Below are 25997 nucleotides of genomic sequence, written 5' to 3' on the forward strand. Positions count from 1 at the left end.
CCTGTGGAGTGTTCCCTCAGCCTCCTCTCCTCTTCCCTCTCCTTGAGAGTCCTCTGGGCAGTTGCCGCTGCCACCTTTGCCCCAAAGAGAGGTGCCTCCTTACACTGCCCCACAGGGGCCTGGGAAGTACCCCCTGGCCAGTCCCAGAGGCATCATTTGCTTGGGGAGCTTGTAGCCAGGGCTGTTGCAACGAAAAGCTGTCCAAGCCTTTGGGAGGCAGAGACACGAGAGGGCATCAGAGGAGGGAGGGAAGGAAAGAGGGACCAGTGTTGCCCACGGCACACAGGTTGAAAACCACTGCCATAAGGGATAGATGGGTCAATGCCTTGAGTGTTTTATAAGCACAAATTACAAGTGGTAGGCAGACACTGACAGGTTTACTTTTGAATGATCCACAAACGTGTCAAACAAAATCATGTGCACATGTTTACATTGGCATAAACTTATTTTAGTTTCACTATCCTCATTTTTACTTGCAGGAATTCTATAATGTTATAGAGATCCCCCCTCCCCCAATTTCATTGTGATGACAGTTGTCATTTCCTGTCTTTACATATCCAGACTTGTCACTGTTACAACTTTGCATCATTCAACCACACTAAGCTCCACAATGTTTCCTTGCATCTTTTGGCTACTCTCATATGCAACTCCCACAACAGGATGGGAGAAATACCCACAAATACAATTAGAATATCTAATTAGAATACTGAGAATGAACAGGGGATGTGAAATCACTATGGATAAAAAAAGTGTAAGAATCAGAAGACATGTGGCAAAATTAGAGAGACATTGCATAGCAAAAGGCTTCATACAACAGTAAGAGAAGGTGAAAAGTGGGAAACAGACTTACTTGCCCGCTGGTGTCAGGCATAAGGAAACAGCTGGAAAAGAAACACATGGAAGAGTATAGGAGCCTGACCAGAGCACAGGAAGTCATCAGGACATATTATAAAATTTAGAGCAGAAGGAAGAAGAGAATATCAAGGAGAGGAAGATAAAGGGGGAGCTCAGTGGAGAATGTTTAAAACCCACATAAACTATTATAGCCAGCCAGCATGAGCAACTAAAATCTAAGAATGTCAAACAATGTTTTAAACACTGGAAAGTTTGATGGGAGTTTTGACTTGCTTAGAAAGCCAATAAATTTGCTATAAATACAGTACAAGTTTGTTTATAATAGTCCTGAGACGCTATCACTGAAGCAGGGAAGGCTGTAAAAATATTGTGCAACAGGAGCACACATTTCTCTGGGGACCTCTCTTAGTTAATACAAAAAGAATTGTGACCCCAGCTTCAAAATTTCAGAATCTTTATCCCTCCCCCACCTTCCTCAGCAGCTGCAGCCTAATCTAAAATAAAAAAAATAAAAACAAAACATCAGTAAGAAAGGAAAATCAGCAAAACCCAAAGGATATTAAGTCATCTGACTGTTCCTGATATTGATCTGAAGTGTTATTTTTTCTGTAGTATAACTCTTCAGCTAAAAACCTCAGTTTTCACTAATGCAAATTACTACACCAAGTTCAGGGGATACTTACTGGCACATACAGCAAAGCTTTTGCATCTGATTTCCTCATGTCATTCCCATCCAGGGGGACATGGTCAATCTTTCCACTCTGAGCAATGAGTAAGTGTGTTCCTGGAGGCAGAGGAATGGTATCTGGTTTTACAGGGGGTCCAACTGTAACAGGAGGAGCAACTGTGCCCAGACCTTGTTGACAAATGATAGAAAGCACACGCAGTCAGGATTGCGCAAACACAATAAGGTCAAACTGCATCTGCAAGGCAAGATTACTCTAATATAAACTGGATACAATCCAGCCAACGCTTAGCGCATTTAAGTGCTACATATTTCAAATGATGTTAAGAACATGCTTGAGACAGCAATCCTATGCAACACTGCTTAGGACTCACCAGGGCCAGCCCACTCATGGGGCAAGGTAAGGCAGCTGCCTCAGGCTGCAGGATCCAAAGGGGCATCAGATCTGGCCGCCAAGGGATGTATCTCTCATGGGGAGGTGTCATTTTAAGGTTTGCCTCAGGTGCCAAAATGTCTCGGGCCAGCCCTGGAATGCACTGACATCTAAGGACTTGCTTATGAATAAAGGTGCACAGAATTATACTGCATGTCTCTTTCAATTAAACTAATGAGGTTTTAAAAGTGCTTAGCCTTACCAGGTTCATGTTTTATGGGTATAAAGAACAACCAATTGTAAGGCAGAGCCTTCTATATTTCTTTCATTTAGGGCTGCTTCTCATTCCTGCTGCTCATGTTACACCACCAAATACTGAAGTTATTTCCATTACTGTCCATGGTTCTGACATATTAATAAAACCAGAAAGGACAGGCACAGTGTCAACATAATTCTAGGGCCACTGGGCACGGAAGCCAGCGATGATATTGTAAAATAATAATAATAATAATAATAATAATAATAGTAATAATAATAATAATAATAATTTATTTTTATACCCCGCCCATCTGGCTGGGTTTCCCTAGCCACTCTGGGCTGCTTCCAACAGAAATATTAAAATATGCTAATTTCTTAAAGATTAAAAGCTTCCCTAAACCAGGGCTGCCTTCAGATGTCCTCTAAAAGTCTGGTAGTTGTTTTTCTTTTTTGTACAACTGGCATTATGTGCTTCGTGCATCCTAAAACAACCAACACCTAATAGCTGTACTGTGGATCAGTTGTAGTTTGGGCACTCTCTAAAAGGAGCATCCATATGGAACATATTATAGGAATGCCACACTATTCATTGTATAAACATCCTTTCTATTTATGAATATCACCATATAATTTGCAAGTCACTGTCGATAGCTCTGGCTTGTTGCCCTTTTGGGGGTAGGGGGAACCCACATGACTAACAGAGTCATACTGTGGGCAAGCAGGCTAGAAACATTTTTTGATTTATTTAGAAGGCTATAATAGCTATTACTTGCTTCATTATGTCACCACTTTGAACATGGCTTGCCGATCGGAAAGTCGGTGGTTCGAATCCCCGCGACGGGGTGAGCTCCCGTTGCTCGGTCCCAGCTCCTGCCAACCTAACAGTTCGAAAGCTTAATGGCTTAGGTGCAACTTAACTTACATGGAGGTCGAATCCCTGGACCACTTTTGGTACCATCAATCTCATTCCCATCTCTGTCTACACACCAGCAATACCCAGTGCTGGAGTGGCATTGAGTTGGCAAATAGTTCCCATAGACATCACACTGAGGAACAAAGAAGCCAACTGGCCTGGCTCCTCTTGGACCAAAAGCCAAAATTTGTTCTTGTTCTCGCTGACATTTTGTCTTTTCTAGTTCTGAAAATAAGAGACAAAACAAAAAAAGAAAAAAAGGTGAATTTAACATCTCATTTCTATGATGTTCTACATGCAGGTGATTCTAGCCAACATATATTAGCCAAATTTGCTGCCCCTGAGTTCTGCAAGGTGGAATGAAGCTCATACAGGTTGCATTAGAAATGGCAGTTAAGGTGGTTTTCCAACAGCTGGCCAGCACTTTGAAGTGTGATCAGGGGCAGGGAGATGAACTCCTATCCCTTTCCAGTAAGTTGTGGGAGGTGGTTTCTCACTTAACACTGTGCAAGCACTGTAGGCACACAGAAACTTTACATAACACAGCTGTCTGGATAACAAAGTCAGGCAATGAAGACTCAGCTGCAAATGCTGCTTTTCTGCAGCCAGGTGCAAATGTGCAGCCAACCTGCACCAGCACAGCGTAATCCCTCTCTGTCCCCTTGCATCTAACCCTAAATGTCAGTAAGAAAGTTGCACAACTAATGACATTTTCAATTCTTGTCCTTTGTACCACCAATGGTTTAGCAGAAATGAGGCTGGCGTGGGGCAGAAGAACCACATGTGACCCTCTGTAGAATCTTAGAGCAAACACAAGGGCAGCCCAGAAGCACTTCAGAGCTGTAGAAAGGGCTTCTAAAATATGCTGTATCCATTAATGTGGTTTCTTGGGTTACTGCAGGCCTTGTGAACGGAAAAAGCTCCAGCTTTGTTATTTAATAATCAGTAGCAGTTGAAATAGTGCTAAAAAGTAAAACATCAGAGGACTGATCTTAGAAGCTGCTGGAGGGGGAGGAGCAGGATGAATCCCATTGTTTAGGCAAGCCAAAATCTAAGCCACAATGCATTTACTAAGGTTGCAGCAAATGTTTCAAATGAACGGTAGGACACTACACAGATGGCATTTAGAAAAACACTCCATTCTCTAGCCGTCATCACATGGTGAGCAGGTTCTGTGAAGTGACTTGCCATGTATACATGACAACTTTAATGCTACCACGGGATTTTACTGTTTATATTTTGCTATGATTATGGGCACAACTGCCAAGTTCAGCCACCATATGCTACACACAATGTCCACAATGTGTGCACTGATCCAGTCTATTACCCCCCACCACCTGTGATCAGGTAGCTGAAGGTTGCCCCAAAAAGTCTTTTGTGGTTTAGGTGATGTTTTAGGTCAGGCATGTCCAACAGGTAGATCATGATCTAATAATTGGCTCCCCCCCAAAGAAGCTTAACAACTGTGGCTCCCCTAAAAAAGCTCAACATTTTACCTTCTCCCTGAAAAAACTCAACAACTTTGACCCAACCCCCCAAAAAGAGGGTAGATCACTGCCAGTTTTTAACTCTGTGAGTAGATCACAGTCTCTTGGGAGTTGGCCACCCCTGTTTTAGGTGATGCTCCTATGTGGTTTCAAAGAAAGGCAGATTAACACCTCACCATTAGGAGGCTGTTAGTGCAATCCATTTAATGCTGCTTCAGTCATGGAGTCCTACAAACAGGATACGGACTTTTGCCACCAGTGCACTTCCCATGTGAACTACATTACCCACATTAACAATTTCAGTGAATGATTTTTATTGGTCATAGTCCCTAGCCAGAGAGTCTGGGTTTGTTTCTGTTTGGTAAAGACATTCTACGGGAGATGAAGGGGTGACAAGTTTTGGACATCTGTTTCTTTTTGTAATGAAACAATGGAGCGTGAGGGAATAATGAAGTACAGACATTCTTCATAGCTGCTGGAATGCCGCTGCTTACACCAGGAACTCTATTGCTATGTGATGAACCTATGTAAAATTGCAGGCAACTTCCACAACTACTTCAAGGAGCAGATTTGCTGTGTAAAAACTATTACAATACTGTATTTGCAGAATAAAATTCCCTAGCTTAATTTAGAGATGCTGAAAGTGGTACCTGAATACATGAAGTGTGTGTGTGTGTGTGTGTGTGTGTGTGTGTGTGTGTGTTGACAACACAGACGCTGTAGAACATATAGTCTCATAGGCCCACAATAGCTTCAGTGACATTTATGACTGCAGCAAAATAGTATATAGTTAGCAAGGCGAAGCTGGATGGCTCTTCCCAGAGGAAACACTATGTTCTATTCCTTAACTACAAAAACCAAACATGCTGAAAGAGACAGGAACAGGTTTTCTTTCTTCTACTGGGACAGAACAGCTGTTAGGCTGCTGTGAAAACAGGGCCATACAGGGCCTCTCTCTTTCCCATCCTCAACGTCCAGAGCATCAATGAGCAGCTGACAGAAATTCTTACCAATAGAGTACTCCATAGGACTGATTCTGTGACAGTGCCATGTTCAAGCTTTATTTGGGCACTGGCACCATACCAGCTGTTGCATTCCACCTGTATAAATCAACTTATATCTGATCCTAGGTACTCTAGTATAAGGCTGTCTGTTTATAAGACTGCTCTTGACATTCCAAAGAAGTGAAAATTTGCATAACGAAGAATAGAACCTCATTTTATCTGAATCCCTCAAACCTAATTACTTATGGCCAACTTTGTTTTGTATCCTTGTATTGGACCAAGAAATAACATACAGTTCCTATTAGTGGTATGGATTGCTCTGCTAGATTACACACATGCTGCAGGTTATTTGTCAACCACTACATGTCACAATTTTCATCTGTCAGAAAGGGATAGGAATTAGGGGATAAAGCATCCTCTCTCTCTTCCCTTGAAATCACCTCCTTCCTTTCTATCTATACTTACCTCTCACATGAAAAAGGACATTGTCTCTTTCTCCAAAATTCAACATCCATCACCCCAAGTTCCAGCCATGATCCTTCGAGCAGTGATGTGCTTTATTGATTGATTGATTTGCAGACCAATTATAAATATGCACAACACAATGCAAACAAAACCAAAACCTAATGCCCTATTCTGATTTATGCCCATGGCTTCTCATTCAGAGAAGGAAATCCATATGATAACACAATCTTAATTCAAAATAATGAAGTTACAACCCAAAAGGAAATCTAACATAATTAGCAAAACAACGCAAAGCAAAATTACAGCATTACTTCCAAACAAGTTCACAGTAGAGGAAAGTAGCATTTTCCAGCAAAACAAATAGCAAAATGGAAGAGAGAACACTCATCTTTCTGGAGTGAATGTGATAGTCTTATAAATAGCATAGAATATTTTCTATTGCACCAACTGATCAGATTAGAGATATATGCACTTACGTAGCTCTTAGCGCTCCTTACACAAAATTCCAGTATGTATTAGCTAAAATCATAAGCTGACAAAGGAGATATTTAACTCAGAAAACAAGCCAGAATTTATGCAAGGCTTAATTTTCAAAAACGTGTGATTCCCAACTGAAATACTATACTCACTTTAGAACATATCTCATTAAATTCAATAGGCCTGATTTCTGAGTTGACATATAAATGATTTAACTGTAAAAAGTCTTAAAGTTAAAAGGGAATCTTGATAAACGCTGGAAAGCGCCATATAAAATAATCACTGCTTGATCAAATAATTCAGGTTTTTTTTATAATAAAAAAATCAGAGTACACAGTTGTTAAACAACTTCTGTTCATTTAATGGCATTCCACCATGCTGTCTATCAACAGTTTGCTTCTGCTAGGATTTTTTAGAAAATAACATTTATTTACCTCCTGTCACACACTGGAAACCATCCCCACGATAACCTTCCTTACACTGGCAGCTGAAGGACCCTTGTGTGTTATAGCAGTAAGCATCCGGATGACAGCGGCTCAGCTTACATTCATCTTCATCTATAAAAGAAAAGAAAGACTATATTATAAGATGCACTCCTTTTAAGGAACTGAAAAATATGCATGTAGGCCAGCCTTACATCCTCTGTTACAAGGACCTGGACCTGAATCCTTTTTCATATGCTACCATGAGACAAACATCTCATTCAGCCAAGATGTTGGGCAGCTATGACCACACATATTGGTCAAAATTTAATGATATAATGAGTTTAAGTATCCGTTGACTCACCATTCAAACATCTGATGTTTTGAGTTTCATAAGCAATGTTTTATACATGATCAGATTTTAGGTTGGGCAGTTGGTTCCAAAGCATAGAATCACAACAAGCCAACCAGACTGCCAAAAGGACAAGGAGATAATCTACTGGACACACCATGCGCTAAACTAGGGTAACCTAAACTAGGACAACCATGTTAGGAGAGGAAAGGGCTCAATGTGATATAGGTAGCTTGGGAAAACAACACTGTGTGCATTTTCCAGTGCATTTTCCGCTAAAAAATTACTTTATGATATGTGCAGTCAGATGACCTTTATAAATGGTACACTAAATATCAGAAATCTTTTAACTGTTGATATGCAAATGAGGATGCTGACAATTTAAGATGCATCTCATAAACATGAATATTATCACTATCCATTTGTTTATTTCTGCGATTTAGGATAGTCACAAGCATTTGGGAATAGCAACATTTCCATCATAGCTGCCAAGTCTCCTGCTGAAAAATGCGGGATAAGCAGCGGCGCGGCACCGGAATGTCGCTTCTACACATGTCTGGACATGCATAGAAGCAACTTCCGGTGCCCGCGGCGCCCGATTTCCGGTGCCCATACATGGGTAGCGCAGCACCGGAAGTCGCTTCTACGCATGTCTGGACATGAGTAGAAGCGACTTCCGGTGCCGCTCTGCCCGATTTTCGGTGCCCAGGCATGGGCGGAGCGGCACTGGAGGTCGCTTCTATGCATGTCTGGACACGCGTAGAAGCGACTTCCGGTGCAACGCTAACCATGTCTGGGCACCGGAAATCGGGCAGCACCAGGACCCAAAATGGAGCCTCCCTCAGCTCCCTGGCAGGTAGGAAATCCGGGGGATTCATGGGATTTTTTCCAATCTGGGCTGCCAGCGGGAAACGGTTTAAAATACGGGGGTTTCCCGCAAAAAACGGGAGACTTGGCAGCTATGATTTCCATATGAATGCCAGCAAACAACACTAGTAAAAAGAGGCTTTTAGAAAAGATTAAAATGTGGAGAAAGTGTGTGTACTGAAGACAGTGTGGAAACTCTGCTTTATTCTGGTTTTAGATTTCCAACTCAAAAAATTATTACAGAAAGCAAAAAAGCGAAAACAAATTATTGAGGGTCAGATAACCAAGCTGTACATAGTTCTCCAAGGACAAGACAGAAGGGGGGGGAACATGGTGCCACTTACCCTCGCAGGAACGTCCGTCCCCAGAGAAGCCTGGTAAACATGCACAGATATAAGAAGAACCACCGGAATATATGCAGCGAGCACGCTGAGGGATGTCACAAGTGTGTGTTCCCGTCACACAATGATTGACGACACGTTCAACAGCTGCAAGGTAGGAACACTCACTTTAATATTTTTTGAACAGAGGGAAATGAAACAAAAATCAAACTAGAACTAATATTTTCAGTTACCTGTAGTTCTAGCATAAAAACTAACACTATGCTAAGAATATGTAACATTTTACATCTCTGCACACTGAAAATTTGGAGGTGGAAATCACACTAATTGTCAACAGCCCAAGCATTACTTGAAAGCTGTTTGGGGTATTCCGAGACAATCCTATTGCCAGCAGTAGTTAAATTGTATTTTGTCCTTCAAATCTATTAGTTTCAACACTTTCCCATATTATTTTTTTCACCTAACAGCTCTCTTCCATCCATCCTTGTTAACTGTACAAGTTATCCTCCCTGTCTCCTGGGCATACGGTGAGGGATAGACCATTATATACAAAGGAAATGGCCTGTTCCCCAAACTACATGCCTAGGAGACACGGAAGATTATTCCTTTCTCTTGTTTTTATGCTCTTCAGTGGCAACAAAATTTGCACTTTCCTTGATGTATGGGGACACAAATAAACTTCAAATTGCTGTCCTTTCTTCCTCATAGCCCCTTCAGTTAGTTAATTACACAACCTTCAAGATGCAAGTCCTGTTCTTCAGCTGATCTCTTCACTCACTTTGCCTTATTCATTTTTATCTTTTCCCCTCACTCTACACGAGCTTATCAGCTAACTATTCTCTCATTATTAAATCAGTGTTTTCTTCCATTGTGCTTTCTCTCGAGTCAAATTTTTCCCACAATCCCCTCAACAACACCACTTCTTCAAACTCTTATTAGCTTTCTTTACTTCCCTCCATTGTTTGAAGTAGACAACAATGATTCAGAATTTCTCAGGAAGAAAACAAATACTGCAAGCATTGCCCATTGTGTGCAAAAGTTAGATTCTGGAAGTTTAATCTATTCCATATGGTTCAGTAGAAAAAATAATCAAACCCAGAAATAGAGCATATGTTTTCATAGTGCAATACTGTAGTATTATTATTACTATTACAGTTGCTATTATTATTTTAAATTAATTAATTTAATTTATATCCCATGCTTCCTCCCAAAGGGGCCCAGGGTGGGCAATTGATTTTATTAAAATGACTTATATACTGCTCTTCAGAACCACCATCTCACAAAGCATTTTACAATCACTAAAATACATCAACAATGTTAATTAAATACAGTAATAAGACTACTGATTCTGATTACAATAAGAGACTGATTACAAACATAGACTAAAGTATCATAAAGCCAGCACTGTACACCTGGTCCAGCCAGTCTAACTGAGGTGCCAACTTGACATGTTCATTCCCAAAGACCATTCTAAGGAAGTATGTCTTTAGAGCTCTTTTAAAAAAAAAAAGAGTTCAGTAATGGGGCCCTTCCTGATTTCTTGTGGAATTGAGTTTTAGAAATGGGAGGCCTCTGCAGAAAAGGCCCTGTTCCTTATGCCCACCAGCCAAATAGCTTTTTACTGTTGGGCATCTCAACATGCCCTCTTTCATAGGTCTTAGGATATGAGTAGGGCTGGTATGGGTGCAAGTGGACTCTAACCTGATCCCAAGCCATTTAGAGCTTTAAAGGTTTTCACTAGTACTTTAACTTGGCTTTGAATTGTACTGGCAACCAGTGCAACTGATAAAGTGTCAGCATGATATAATCTAATTGGCCAGGCCAAAAGCAAGCCAGATGTATTCTGCACCAACTGTGGTTTCTGAGCTGCCTTCAAAGGGAACCCAAAGAGAGCACATTGCAGTAGTCACTTTTGGAAGTTGTTAATGCCTGAATGACCATAGTAAGGTCTGACTTCCCCATCGATGATTGGTTGAATTCTACTATCCAAGCTTGTTGGGTTTCCCTATCCACAGTACTTCCATCTTATCTGGATTAAGCTTCAGGTTGTTTAGCCTCATGCAACCCAGAAGAGCCTACTGACATTTGCTGAAGCTGAAAGGCATCACAATATGTCGGTAAGTGAGGGACTCCTTAGCTTTCCAAGCTGGATTTATATTACAACAACAAGGAGGTTAACCTGGGCTATTTGGAGCATAAAATAAACCCATTAAGAAGGCATTACCAAGAGGTAAGGATATTACACAAAACTGAAAGGCAAAGGACCTGAAAGAGAAACAAGATTCTGGGCAGGGCTAGCTTTCTTATCGTGCCCACCCTGAGTAGAATGCAGAAAGTCAGAGCCTGCCAAGCCTTCCTCTACAATACATTTAAGAACTAGGTAGGGAGTAATTTAAATAAAACAAGTCCCCCCCAGTTTAACAGCATGGGGGACAAGATAACACTCTAAGGCACCCCATAGGCCAATGGCTAAGGGATGAAACAAACGACCAAGCACCACCATCTGAACCTGAACCTCCAGGAAAGACTGAAGTCACTGCAACACAATTCCTCCAAATCCCAATGGAACAGCCAGAAGGTTGATGATCTCAAAAGCTACTGGGATAAGTACTGTCATCTCCTCATTCTGGCTGGCAGGCCAGCAAAGAGGTTTGAATACCTTAATATCAGCACTTCCCTTCCTCCCCTCCCCTCAAACCAAGGCTGGTGCTGTGAAATGAAATGATCTACAATGACAACATTTGCAAGGCAAGGAGAATCAAACACTGGAGGCCTCTCGCAAATGCTGGTTGAATTATCTGCTGTTTCACAGAGAATGATTTACTACCTTACTAAGAACTAAGCCAAAAATGACCAAAGATTGTAATTTGGCAATCGCATCAGGAGCTCAGTAAGATATAAAAACATTGGCAGATGAATGAATTCTAAACAAATACAAAACAATACCAAACTGAACAAGTCACCGCTAAGTTTTGACATCTGGGATTTAAGATAATTATAGAGATACTTTGTATTCAAACCATGTCAGAAATAAAAATATTTATACCATTCTTAAATCAAAAATTCATGTAATTTTTTATTTTATATTTTACTGAAAAGGAGAGCCTTGCTTGATTTTGATTTTTAAAAATTTGCTAAAAATGCCTAAAACAGCCTTCACAGCTTGCTCTACAGAGCATCCTGCAGAACTAAACCCTCAGAATATCTGCCTTTAGGGCACACACAGCTCTGTTTTACAAAACATCACTGCTGCTCTGCACCTTGCTTTATGTGCTGCTCAAGGCAGCTGCTTCACTCTGTCTAATAGCAGAGCCAGTCCTAGAACTGGCAGCTAAATCTTACTTCAACACTAAAGGTGAAATAAGTGTCCTCTCCACCACACCTGAAGCTGCAGGCTAGTTTAAGAGGGGGCAAGGCATGCCATGTCACATGCATAGCTCTGTCTTCCAAAAGAGATAAATGGTCATGGGGCTTAGGGGGAACAGGAAGGGATTTTGCTACTTCTGCCCCCAACATCTGCCGCCTGAGGCACTCACCTCACTTTGCCTAACCATAGAGGCAGAACTGAATTTTCTTCCAAGTGAGCATGCACAGAACCAGACTATTAGACGGTTATCCACTATCTTTGGCAAAAGAGTGAGCTAACCAATTACTTCTGGGGGGAAAGAGAAAGAAAGTAAAGCATTCAGGAAATGCTTTGCTGTAGTCTCAAGCTCAAATTTCCTTCAAACAGATGTTTAAGCAACTAAATGCAAGAAAGGAAAGATTTAATACAGTTGTTTAGCAGACCCTACAAAGCTGTCTGTGTAAAGCTTCCACAAATCCTCTCATGTTACATAACTTTGCCATGTATTTCATGAGTCTTCATATATTAAAGACATTTATTATTGGATCAGCTGCACTTACAAGTCTTTCATCTTCCCCTCAGTACTCCTTACCAAAATTATTTACATAAGATGCTATAAGTGGATGCTATTAATGGAAAAGACAGCATAGGTATCTCAGGCTTGTAGAACTTATTCCCCTCAGCCCAAAAGTTTAAAAACTCTTAATGGTATTGATTTAATCAGGTTTTGGATTTAAATGAATATACATATACATTAATACGTATGTTTGAAATCTCAGTTGCAAAGAACACAGTATTCAAATATTAACTATAAGCAGGGCTGTCTTAAGCATATGCGGCCCCGGGGTGCAAAGATCCGCCTGGCGCCCCACCCCACCAGGTTGCCCGGTCCCAGAGTAGGGTGGAGCCAGCTGGCCGCCTCAGCGTCTCGCTGGCTCGGTCGCCCCCAAACTCATGGCACAGATCCGCCTGCAGTAGAAGAGCCCACTGCAGCACTCCAACCGACGGGCGGGCTCTTCCCCAGACTCAATTCTCAGGCCCCAGACTCTCAGCCTGGTGCCCCTGAGAGCCCGGCGCCCGGGTGCCCTGCACCCCTAGCACCTATGGGTAAGACGGCCCTGACTATAAGTGATGTCACACATGGGGTGGGTTTGTTTTGTTTTGTTTACATATACTGTATAGCTTACTTTTAAAAAAGTTGCCTGGTGATTCAAGAGAGGAGTGGGGTAGCCAGCTCCTGACTCTAGTCTGTTGACCCTTGCTTTAATGCTTCTGGATAACATTCAGAAAAAAAACATTTAGGAATGGTATCTTCTATTCCTGTACAACTAGAGCCTAATCATCCCAGCCTCCTCTACAGTTTGCTATACGTCTCTGACCCATAACAAGTTGTGGATGAGAGAATGGACTGTTGCAGTGATGCAGATCAAAAGTGGGGGAGCCCATTCCAGGATGCTAAGTTTCTGGCCTGGAACAGCATGCAGTATTTAGGTCAGGACCTGGCATCCCTACTGAGGGGGAGAACAAGTACTTTGCATGAGTTAAAAAGGGCCCTGGCTTAGCTTAAACCAGATGCATGCTTTGGATGATGTCCAAAGCAGACCAAGCCTGCAGTGCCTATACAATAATAATCCTTTAGAGAACCTAAATATTGCCTTCCCCAAATCAAGGAACAGCATTCTTTACATTTCTGATATTTTTCGATTAAAACAAACAAACTTTTTTTTTTACAAAAGCAACCAACAAATTAAGGGAGGTATTAAAAAATAACTTCTGTTTGATATGTTCTCCATCAGATCTCAGTTTCCTAGTAACAATAATAGAAAGTTTCCAAAATTAAAACTCACCCACACACGTTCGCCCATCAGCTGAAAATTGATATCCCTCTAGACATTCACATCGGAAAGTCCCTGGCTGATTATTACAGTCTGCATTGTCACCGCACACTGTTGGTTGCTCCTGGCATTCATCTATATCTACAAAAAGAGGCAATGTACAACAGAGGTCACTAATATACAAAAAGAGGCAATGTACAACAGAAGTCACTAATATAATTCCTGAAGGGCCATGACATATGTATAACTTAGGCATCTATTTTAGCTGAAGTAAAGTTATATATTGAAAGCCTGTTTAAATGAATCTCCTCTGATTGCAGGATTCAAAGTATTTGCCAAGTAACATGTCAAGGCACAAGTGATAAAGTGCACAGTGTCTTACTCTGCCAGTTTGGTATGTTGATTCATTTGTACCTGCCGATTCCTAAGAGCTTGGTGCAGTAATTTAGAATTGAAACAACATGGTCCAACCTAGATTCAATGCAAAGTTGTAGATAAAAATTCCCCTGATTTGATTTGATTTCTAATAAAGTAGCCTCAGGATGCTGTGAACGTGACGGGAAGAACTGTAGAGGAATTACGCTACTTTATTGAGGGACGCGGGTGGCACTGTGGTCTAAACCACAGAGCCTAGGGCTTGCCGATCAGAAGGTCGGCAGTTCGAATTCCTGTGACGGGGTGAGCTCCCGTTGCTCGGTCCCTGCTCCTGCCCACCTAGCAGTTTGAAAGCACGTCAACTGCAAGTAGATAAATACCTTCCGATAGGAAGGTAAACAGTGTTTCCGTGAGCTGCTCTGGTTCGCCAGAAGCGGCTAGTCATGCTGGCCACATGACCCAGAAGCTGTCTGAACACCGGCTCCCTTGACCTATAGAGTGAGATGAGCACGCAACCCCAGAGTCGTCCGCAACTGGACCTAACAATCAGAGGTACATTTACCTTTACCTTACTATTTCCTCTCCAGCTATTTTTCTGCTCAAAACCACTCCCACCTCCTTTTCCCTCAAAGGTGGGCAGGTCCTCCTTTAAGTCTGTTGAAATGGGGCTCAAGTACCCTCATTAATTTGTGTGTCTTTCTGCTAGACCAGAGCTTTCCAAACTTTTCAAGTTGGTGACTTTTGGGACATGCATCATTTTGCGACACAATAATTCAGTTTTGCATCATTTCACAATGCAGTAATTAAGTTTTACTAGCAAACCAGAGGTTAAACTAACCCCTTTCCAACCCCAGGAAGAGTGCAGGGAGCGTTCATGTGACACACCTACACACTGCAGCCGACACACTAATGTGTCGCGACACACAGTTAGGAAAGCTCTGTGCTAGACACTGTTTCATGGAAAGATAATAAGTCACTTAGGAAGATGTCCTAGGGATATGTTTTAGTGGATCCATAGCGATGTTGGTATCAAGCAGCTGAACTCAAAAGTTCCAAGAAAATATTGAACTGAATTCACTTGTAGCATCTTTGAGTTCAGCTGTTTGAAAACTCTATGGAAGTCAGTTTATTTTTTTCCTATATATTTTCATACCATAACATGTACGTCCGTTTCCTCGGAAGCCCACAGAACATTCGCAGGTAAACTGATTGCCTGTTCCTGGACGACAAACTGCATTTGTGTCACATTGGTGAGTCCCTGTGTAGCAGGGATTGCGGCTTTTATCACCTGTACCATCTGTCAAGAAGCCACAGAAGACATTAAAATGAGAATGCATGTAATGATCTCAATACTGCTACTGCTATACTACTATACATTTACAAGGACTGGCCTTCAGACAGGGAATACATGGCTTGGGAGAACATTTCTCATAAAGCTTAGACCAGGCATCCCCAAACTTCGGCCCTCCAGATATTTTGGACTACAATTCCCATCATCCCTGACCACTGGTCCTGTTAGCTAGGGATCATGGGAGTTGTAGGCCAAAACATCTGGAGGGCCGCAATTTGGGGATGCCTGGCTTAGACTCTCCATGGTCAATTGCTTTCAAACACACTTCTCTAGTTTGACACTAGAACTGATTCCTTTAAACAAACAAACACAACCTTCAAATACCATGGCTATAACAGTAATAAATGCTAAAGATGTAACACTAATAGTCCAAAGCCATTATCATAAACATTTCTAAGTTTATTCATTATATACAGAGAGGAACTCTCAATCAGTACTAGCTATGGAAGGGGAAGGGAACAATTTCTATGTTTGAGGGATGCATTCCCTCTTTGGTGGTTTCTCAGGAGTCAGATACTGGGGTTGGCCAGGGCTGTGGGTAGGAGCAGAACCAAAAAGAGGGTGAGGCCAGAGCCAGTAGTGGGCAGACCTACCCCTTCCCTCTCCTGCCTCAAGAAAAAAACCGCCCCTGCATGGTTCCCCATTCCTGAATTACAACACAAAAAGTTCATCACATTCCATGTGTCCAAGAATAATGGCTGTGGCTTTGCATCTAATATGAATGTGGAACATTTCATATACTTTTGTGCACTCTTCTGCAAGCTGTATGCCAATCAATGGGGAGCAATGGTGGGCAACTTCTGTTTGTGCACTTCTCAGAGATACCTGGTTGGGGGAAGCAAGAGTTGGAATAGATGTACCTTTAGTTAGAGCCTTTGGGACCATTCTTACAAATAATCTCTTCCGTTATTTGAAGAATTTTTTTTTGAAAAAGAGAATATAAAAACAGATCTAGTGATATGTTTAGATTAAGTTATATAAGAGGAGATATAAATGTATATAGGTATTTGTGTGAGTATAGATAGTAATGTTAAAAGAGGAATAGCAAGTTAAAGAGGCTATATAAATGGAAGCAATATATAAATGATTGGAAGTGAATTTAAAAGTGAATTTCTTTTATGTATGGTTCCCCCCCCCATTTCTTCTTTTTTTCTGATCTTTTTTTGTTGCTTTTTTTTGTTCCTTTTTCCATGGTATGTAAGTTGTGTAATCTTATTTGCTTTTTAAAAAATTGAATAAAAAATATTTTAAATATTTTTTCCCCCAAATCTCTTCCGTTTGACAGCCCACAGGGTAAAAGGGACAGGAATCTAACGAACCTTAAAACAGTACAATGGAAACAAACCAGAAAAAAATTCACTGAACATACCAATTGGACCAATCGAATTGCTCATGGCATATCGTAAAATTTGTTCATCTCTGTTATACAAGACAAAGACACTGTCCACTGATAGCTGCTGAGTCGCTGAAACTGGATGGTGAGAGTCATCGTGAATGCACTCCTCAAATGTGATTGTCTGCCGCCATTGGTATGGAACTGTGTAAGATGGAGACACCCCATCCCTTTCTGGTTCTGTCACTGTATACTCTCTAGTAGATGACGATGTGATAACTGAAACAAGGAAATTATCTTATATTAAGAAGGGAATTAAAATATTGAGTAAATTCATTCAATCTTTTGTACTCACATATGAGTGTATTAAAAAATAACAAAGTTATGATTGTTACTTTATATAAAGCTAGAAATTTTAATCTGTGTATTGAAAATTTGTATAGCAACCAAATTCGATGAAAAGATTAGTCTAAAAGTTCTTCAGATGTTACAGTGACAAGCTTCTTGATAAATGTAAGACAAAACAGAAGATTCCTCTTGCAGTGCTCATTCTTGTCACAGGCTTAGACAACTTGTTAAAATGAAATGGAAGTAGCAAGGTTTCGCAGCTGTTCAACTCACCTGAGCTAGAAGAGTGATAGAGCTCAGTGTAGGGCTCTATATGAACAGAAGAACCAAATGGGATCTCAGGCACTTTGCCTTCAATTTCTGTGCTGATTGTAAGATGTCCATGTTCATCAATTCCACTGAATTTTTGTTTAATGGTCACCCTTTCATTGTTGTTGAGGAATGTAACTTCAGCTTGCCTTGTAAACTCACCACCTAGAAGATTAATAAAAAAAATTATTTCTGTTTTTAAATAAACATTCACAATATGCTAAAACACATATAGTTGAGACCGCAGTCTCCTTAAACGGAATGTGCTGTCAAACCTACACTATGGAATCTGGTTATAATTGACGGCCCCTTCGTTTTCCTGGTTAAAGAGAAATGTATACATTACCAAAGACTGAAATGACTGAAGGGTTCTCCAGCATTACGTCTGTTAAGTAATGGATTAATAAAGTCTCCCAAGTGTCTCAGTGTATCAAATCTATCTAGGTTTTTGCAATCATCCTTTACAGAATTTGAAAAACCTTGAGGAGAATGTGGGACAGTCTTTTCAGATGTTGACTGAAAAAGCACTATTCTCACCTGGCTTGCAGACTGGCTTGTGATTCATTTGGTGACAGTGTGTAAACTCACTTCTCCCCATTTCCTGGACACAACTTGACCACAGCCTACTCTAAAAATGGCATCCCTATGTGATGGAGTTTCCAGAACTGATACCAGCAAAATTTGAGATGGAATTGTCAATGTATGTGTCATTTTCAAGTGTGATCTATACTGGGATTGCAGAGATGAAGATGGAAAGTTTGATTTAAATTTTAAATGCCCAAGTGCTGGTACTTGCATCCTATTTTTGAAGGGTAAATACATGAAATGGACAAGGCACCAGCCCCTTAAACTCTCTAAAAATGAGTTGAAATTAACAACCCCCTTATCCATTTCACCTAAGTTTGCCTTCTTCATCCATAGAACAGTGGCAAGAGTGGCACAGGAGCTTTATTGGGGAATCGAGCGGGTTGATGAAGTTCCCCAAACAGCAGCAGGTGGGAATTCCAACTGAGGGAAGAACAATTTCCCCTTCCCAAGTGGAGTAGCAATGGTAGGATGAGTGATTTTTATATGGGTGTCCAGTTTTTAAAGGCATAATTTCTGTGCTTTAAGCTGCCCCTGCAGCAGAGGTACAGTGGTACCTCTGGTTACATACTTAATTAGTTCTGGAGGTCCGTTCTTAACCTGAAACCATTCTTAATCTGAGGTACCACTTTAGCTAATGGGGCCTTCCGCTGCTGCTGCGCTGCCACCGTGCGATTTCTGTTCTCATCCTGAGGTAAAGTTCTTAACCCGAGGTACGGTACTACTTCTGGGTTAGCGGAGTCTGTAACCCGAAGTGTTTGGTTTTTTTTAAATATATTGAGATTTTTTACAGAAAAAAGAAAACGCAAAAAAGAAAAATCAAAAGAAAAAAGAAAAAAGATAAAAAGACGGGATAATAATAGAACTAAACAATATCTTATTACAATCTTATCCCTGACTTCCCTGTCCCTCCCTTCCCGAGTCTATCCCAAATCTAATTTCACAGCTTTCGCTATATTAAGCATAATAATTATACAATTCTCAAACTCTTAATTTTAACTATTTCTATTAATTTCCCTTAGCCTTTAATTTCCCCCTAAAAAGATATATCTTTTCCTAATTTCAAATTCTGACAATCCCCCATCCCATATCTTAGTCTCAGATCCCACCCCTCCCTCCCCCAGGTAGCAGTTTCCCTAACTCCCCGACCAGCTTCTTTATACTTTGTACCCCCCTAGTGAGAGTGGGGGGATGCAAGCCAGACAGAAGACTGGTTAAAACAGGGGACAGTGAAAATGAAGATGGGGGTGGGAGATTGGCTGAAGATTTAAAGCAACAGAACGGGAGGAAGGACCAATGGGGTGGTTTGGAGTGGTTAAGAGAGGGAGTGGGGTGAGAAAGGTATATAATGCAAATAAATGGATGGATTAAAAGATTTGAAACTGGACTGTAACCTGAAGTGTTTGTAACCTCGAGGTACCACTGTACAGTTATTCCTTCTGGTTACGCATTGCATTGGAACTACTTGTTATGCCATTAGTATTGAATTAGTAGGATCTGAACATAGTGCTAACAACAACAAAATGCTTTTTCACACAAAAAAGCTGACAAACAGTACTGGTTTCAATTGGGGGGGAGAATAGTACTGATTTCAGAATAATTTCTCCCAGCTTATTTTTCCTTAAAAACAAAATTCATGGTAAATGCTGTTAACTTCATAGGTATCAGCTAAATGTTGTAATTCTTGAAATGAGTGAACTTTCTCCCCTGTGACCTTTCAAACAAAAGAAGTATTTGAAGGAATATCAGTGGGGCGCAGCTGTTTTGAAGCAAGAAATGTAAACAATTAAATTCAAGAAAAGCCTGAAGTTGCCCTTTGCTCAAGAGTTTCCTGTCTGCTTGCTTCCTACTGATCACTTTTTAGCTTTGGTGCAATACCAAAGCTACATAAAGGGGAAAGGGGTTGTTTTCACTCCCCCATAGGCAGGTAGCATGATGAACTGGTGGTTGTGAATGTCCTTTCCCTACATTTATTATTCAACCAGTCAGAGGGAAGAGATTTCGGTGGGAGCTCGGTTTACAGCACCTTTTCCACCTGCAAAAATTGCCGTGCCATTAATTTTATTAGTTATTTACTTATTGAATTTACACAGCCACCCAGACGTAACTTAAGATCACAGGACAGCTCAGAAAACAAATACAGGACATCTGTATCCCCCTCTTCTCTGCAGTCTGAGTTATTACTGTCCCAGTATTCAAGCTTTCCCCCCAACTTTCCCTTTTGTTTCTCTCCTTAAGTATCAAAACCACATGCTGAACACTTTTCTCACTCCTCTCTGATTAGTTGTCCTTGAAGCTACCGATTTTTCTCTGGTTTCACTGTAGGAAAACTGGGGCTACACAGTATGTGGGGGGTATTGTTTTTGTTTGTTACTATGGCATGTATTTTTATATTGTAAACCGCCCAGTGATCCTCAGACAGCATAGAAATTTTAACAACAACATACAGCACAATAACTAATAAAATCCAAAACCACAATTAAAAATATGTATTGCTGCAGATGGCTCCTCTTGTTACTAGCTTCTTCTGTGACCCAACTCTCCCTCCATCTAATTTCCTTTCCTTCGTCTAGACCAGGCATCCCCAAACTGCGGCCCTCCAGATGTTTTGGCCTACAACTCCCATGATCCCTAGCTAACAGGACCAGTGGTCAGGGACGATGGGAATTGTAGTCCAAAACATCTGGAGGGCCGAAGTTTGGGGATGCCTGGTCTAGGCAGTCCGCAACACCCTAGACAAAATCACCAATGCTTTACCTCTCACCACTTGCTAGCAGCCCAGAAGTAAGGTCACTACTGGGATGGGCAGAAAACAATACGGACTTTTATACCTGTGCCTGATGACTCTTTGCTGTCACTTGTTTCTCTAAATTAAATGTCCCTGTCTTACAGAAATTAAGAGAAGTTGGTGTAACGTTGCAAACATGGTCTGTGGAGGAATATACCGTAGTATGTTTCTGAGGCACGTCTTTTGAAGCAGAGATTGGCAACAACGAATTTCTTTATTTTACAACAGAGTCCCTGTGAATTGTCTACAAAATAGATACGTGCAACTTTTAAAAAGCAACGGTAAAATTTTACCAGTAATGCTGAATCCATTTTTATATCCTTGTTGCTCCACAGCAAACATCCATCCAATGACACCTCCGATAGAGGCAAGAGGAAGCAAGGAGAAACCCAAAGCTTCTGGAATTGTGCTGATTGCAGTATATGCCCGTCCATGGTTCATCACGACGTAAGAGTGGAGGTCAGTGTTCTCAAATACAATCGGGACTGGATTGTTCCCTACAAAGATCCGTCCTTTGACTTTTCCATTGACTCGCTGAGGAGAACCTTATAAAACAAAACCAAAGTAGCCAGGTTATAGCACAGCCCTTTCAACATAATAAAGTTAACATTTCTAATCCGGATTGATAAATAATTCTATATTAAAAGCTACTTAAAAACACTGGTTGTAAACTTTGTATGTTTATTACAATATAAAAGAATAACAGAACACAATAATCAGAAACTAGGCACTGCCTTATTCACTTTAGACAAATGAACCACTTATTTATATATGTTGATATTTACATAGAATATGTTTGCTATGTTCATCCATACATCTTTAATCTCTATTTGTAAATTGCTGAACTTTATATGCTGAGAATCAGTTCTAATTTCAACTAGTTTCCTAATTTGGAATAAAAAGTGCACTATCTTGTTTATTTGCTTCTAAAGTTCAATGAAAAGATTAGTCTGTCAATGAACTTCATAATTTGATCATCCAATGTACAGTAGTATTACATAATGTAGTTTCTTCTGACAATTTAATGAGTTTCACAAACCAAGTTCCTCTAGTGTTTTGCAGATCTCTAGTTTTCTTGAACCTTTCTTCAGTAAGAGGTTTAAACACAAGCATAAAATCTTAACCCATTTATCAGTTTGGTTAACCAAGTATTTTTATCTCTAAGTATTAATCTACAAGGATGGTAGATGACAGCATCCTCCTTTTATCACTGCAGCATGTTCAATCCCTATGCTTTGCATTGCCGGAGATATGATGGAAATAATTGCATTCAGCAGGGGGGGGGGAATTGATCATTAAAATGCATGTGTGTGGTATATATTAGAGTCATGAGTTTTGAAACAATTTTTAAATTACCTTCTGCTACGCACTGCCTGCCATTTCCTTTGTAGCCAGCACTACAACTGCAACAAAAGCCATTTGGATAGTCTGTGCAAACAGCATGAACTGAACACTGATGACGGTTGTTTGCACAGCTTTGCTGGACATCTGTACTGTAACGAAACACTGCAGAGGGTAAAAAAGAAAAGTTCTCAGCATAATGCATTTCAGAGAGCGGTCAGAAATGTTGCCCCTGTCCTAGCCATAAAGCATCTTAATCCACACATGGTGAGTTTTATTTTCCCTGTCACTTTGCTTGGCAGCTGTGAAATAAATAGTCATCTGGCAGGACAACAAAATATACCACCACTGGGAGACAACAGGAGACCCTATTCCAGCTGCAGGAGTGTTGTCTCCTGCACTAGCACTGCTGCATAGCCCTCTGGTTATGAAACACAAATCTAGATTTATGAAACAGAAATCTAGTTATTTTCTGTTTTGCTTTTGCTATTTTTTAAAGCTTTTTTATTGTGTTTTGTACTTCACCTTGAGATGTGTGGAAGGTGATAAATAAAAAAATAATCTGAAGGGAAGATACATGCCTGCATGTACACAATAGACATTTATTCAGGAGGACTTTGCCAAGTGTCCCTGGGCATGGATTTGTTGGCCTGTATTTTGAAACATGAGAAGCACCTTAAAATCCATGGTTCACTTCAGGGACATGTAATGGACATACTTTGTGACATATAAAGCAGCCTTCAGAATGACATTAGCCATTAGCAGGCATTTGGTTCATGGGGAAGTAATTACAGCTTGCACAGGGGACAAATCTATGGGTCACTGCAGACTGTACAAGCAGGACTATACTGATTTCCAACATAGTCACAATGAGTCAACCAACATTTTGATTCGCAGCACTCTCCTTCCTAGCTCAGTTGGTTAGAGCATGGTGCGGATTAACCCCAAGGTTGCAGGTTCAATCCCCATATGGAGCAGCTGCATTTTCCTCCACTGCAGGGATCTGGACTAGATGATCCTCAGGGTCTCTTCGAACTCTACAATTCTAAGATAGTTGTGAACCAGGATTTCTATCACAGGTATTTATATTTTGCTTTTGAACAATTATATTAGGGAACACAAATTAACATAACAGCACTTATTACGCTACATGTAATCATTATGGTTTGTTCATTTCAAAGGGCTGTTCTTGACTTGACAAAGTATTGCCTTTCTTATCTTACCTAGGTGTTCAGTCTAAAAGGCCCTCCCACATACATTCACACAAATTTTCCCAGTGGCTTACAGATCAATAAAAACAGGAACCCTGACCTCAGGCTTACAATCTAAAAGTTATAAGCAAAAGGGTAACAATATGAGGAGGAAGGAGGACAACAAGCAAACTCGGGTATCCATTTTTAAGTAATGAAGTTCTTATACTGACCAGCTAGACTGGAAACAGTTCAGGGACAGGAAGAGCAAAAAGGAATAGGTCTCTCAGCAGAGACCTGTTTGCTATAACCTGGCTGCAGCCAGATAGAAGTGGCTGTGCTTCACTTCTCTCCCTCTGAAGTAATGGATGTGGCAACTGAGATATCACATCTGAGGAGTGATAGTACAGTATAGATCTTTATAGCCTAGCAGGGACTCCCAGGGCGTGCAGGAAAACCCTGTTAACCCCTACCAACTGGCTGGATTTGAGGGCTGCACACACACTGTTCTCATGATGCCAGTGAATATTGGCTGCAGAAAACAACAACAACTTATTATTTATACCCTCGCCCATCTGGCTGGGTTTAGGCTCTGGAGGATATGTGGGATATGTGTCCAATTCTCTCCCCCCCCCATATATATAAAGCTCTGAGAGAATCTGGCCTCTCTGGGGAAGAGAAACAGGACTCATAGATGGTATACATACATATTATTCAAACAGGCTACTGAGTTTTGATAATGATGCTAGACAATTCTATGGTTCCGAATACCGAATGACCTTACCAATTCCAGTTTCATCATCTTCTTCTACATCAATAATCTGAGTGTGGTGCCTGGGAAATTGCTGGTTTGGAAACTGGAGAGGTGGGCTTTTCCCTGTTGGAAACGGATTCGCAGCTGGAGGATGCTCTGTTAAAGCTTGATAAGGAGGCTGAAAGCCATCTGCTTCTGCTGGCTGAGGTAAATTGTAGCTAATGTGCAGCTGATCTCCTCTGCTTAAAATATCTTCGGATACTTCCGGCTGGTTTATTTCAATAGAACCTTGCTCTGATATGGACGGTTCTGTAGCCACTTCCTGGAACTGGTCATAGTCACTGTATTCTGCAGTGGTAGCAGTCTCGGGGATTTTGGCTGGCAGGATACTATCTGAGCCACCAATCTCAAATGCCCAGACTCCTTGTTTTCCCAAATTGCTGCTCCTAAAATATAAGAAATCTCTAACTGTATATTAAAGCAAGAACTGTACATTTTATATATTTTTAAAGTTAATTTTATCTATGATTTGATTGCCACAACCACGATGCTAACACATTTGCTCAAAATCAGACTTAGGTTGCACACCATTCCATGCAAACCACTTCCCAAGGGAAATTGTACCCATATTGTATTGATTTTTCAGCAGCTTCCATGCCACCTAAGTTGGGCCTTAATGTGTGAGCAACTCATTTGTTCAGCCTATCCTGAACAAACATTCACACTGTAATGGCTCTTCCACCACCACCACCACCACCTTCTTCCTTTGTTGTCTATTTATTTTTATTTATTTGTAAGAATTTTTTATTAGGTTTCATAAACAAGGATCATAGGAATAAAAAAAATACAAATAAATAGACCAAGTCTCATGTAATTTGTCTATCACAAAAATAGCATAATAGATTTGCAGGAATATCTGCAACATATGGTTCATTTTTAGTGGTTAATATATAAGTTCTTAGTTCATGAACTGGTTTAAACAAAAACAAAGGGGAAACAGGATAGAACAGAGTTAACAGATAACATTCAACATTGTATAGCTAAATGCCTAATCGGGAGCCCTTGTGGTTGTGTTTAGATTAAGTATGAGTAATGGTCATTTTTGCTCCATGAAACAATATAAAGTGTTGGTATATTGATGAATATGGGAGAGGGGTTCAAAGTCAAAGATTATTATTATTTTTGTTTAAATTTAAATTTAGATCAAGCAGTTGGAGCCAAATGCTGATTGGGGGTATGCGTATTCAATTTCTAGAATACTGGCATATGCTATGAAATTAACCACACTGGGGTAAAACCATCTTTCTTGATTTGTCCATATGTCATTTGTACTTTATTTGTTAATCTCTCAAGGAGGGCTGTTTCCCAAACTGCTTTCTTACTAATTGTATATGATTGTGCTAGAAAGGTCTTTCCAGTACGTATCTGGTTATGTTGCCTCTCGCTGCTTATAATAAATGGCTTATTAATACTTTATTATGTAAATCCAGATTGTTGTCTTGGAATATATAAAGCTAATTCTAGTCTTACTTGCATTTGTTGTTTTGTTATTTTATTAATTTCTTGGAATACTGAATTTCAGAGTTTTATACATTCACAGCACATGTGGAGATATGTACCAAGTTTCGGGCAGCCCCTCCAGCAACGTGGTGAGGCACCAGGGTGGATCACTGCCAGCTCCCTAGCAGTTAGGTACCATCTACAGGTGAGTTTTAGGGTTAATTCTCTGTTGATTGCCAAATAGACTTGAAAGGTATTTTTGACCAAAGTCTATTCCACTGATTTGGGTCGAGTTAATCACCAAAATCATATCCCCACTAATGAACAAAAAAGGAGAGACTGGACAGCCTTGCTTTGTTCCCCATCAAATCCCCACCAGGGATGAATTTATATTGTTTATTCTTACTGTGCTAGAAGCTTCAGCGTATATTTGTTTCAAAATT

At 40.6% G+C, this 25997-nt stretch overlaps 1 protein-coding gene across 1 annotated transcript in view; it reads right to left on the minus strand.

Moving 5' to 3' along the window:
• NID1 (nidogen 1) overlaps positions 1 to 25997 on the minus strand; it is a 54173-nt gene that overhangs the window by 16382 nt on the left and 11794 nt on the right. Inside the window, exons 4-14 of the mRNA XM_035108393.3 lie at positions 24085 to 24500; positions 22126 to 22275; positions 21063 to 21314; positions 17361 to 17561; positions 16776 to 17018; positions 15209 to 15352; positions 13693 to 13821; positions 8503 to 8646; positions 6952 to 7074; positions 3094 to 3309; positions 1539 to 1711 (exon numbers count right to left, since the gene is read on the minus strand). Coding sequence (XP_034964284.3) covers positions 1539 to 1711; positions 3094 to 3309; positions 6952 to 7074; positions 8503 to 8646; positions 13693 to 13821; positions 15209 to 15352; positions 16776 to 17018; positions 17361 to 17561; positions 21063 to 21314; positions 22126 to 22275; positions 24085 to 24500 — 2191 coding nt within the window. The remainder of the gene's footprint in view (positions 1 to 1538; positions 1712 to 3093; positions 3310 to 6951; positions 7075 to 8502; positions 8647 to 13692; positions 13822 to 15208; positions 15353 to 16775; positions 17019 to 17360; positions 17562 to 21062; positions 21315 to 22125; positions 22276 to 24084; positions 24501 to 25997) is intronic.

This window comes from Zootoca vivipara, chromosome 3 (assembly GCF_965207765.1).
Source record: "Zootoca vivipara chromosome 3, rZooViv2.hap1.1, whole genome shotgun sequence".
Taxonomy (NCBI): Eukaryota; Metazoa; Chordata; class Lepidosauria; order Squamata; family Lacertidae; genus Zootoca; species Zootoca vivipara.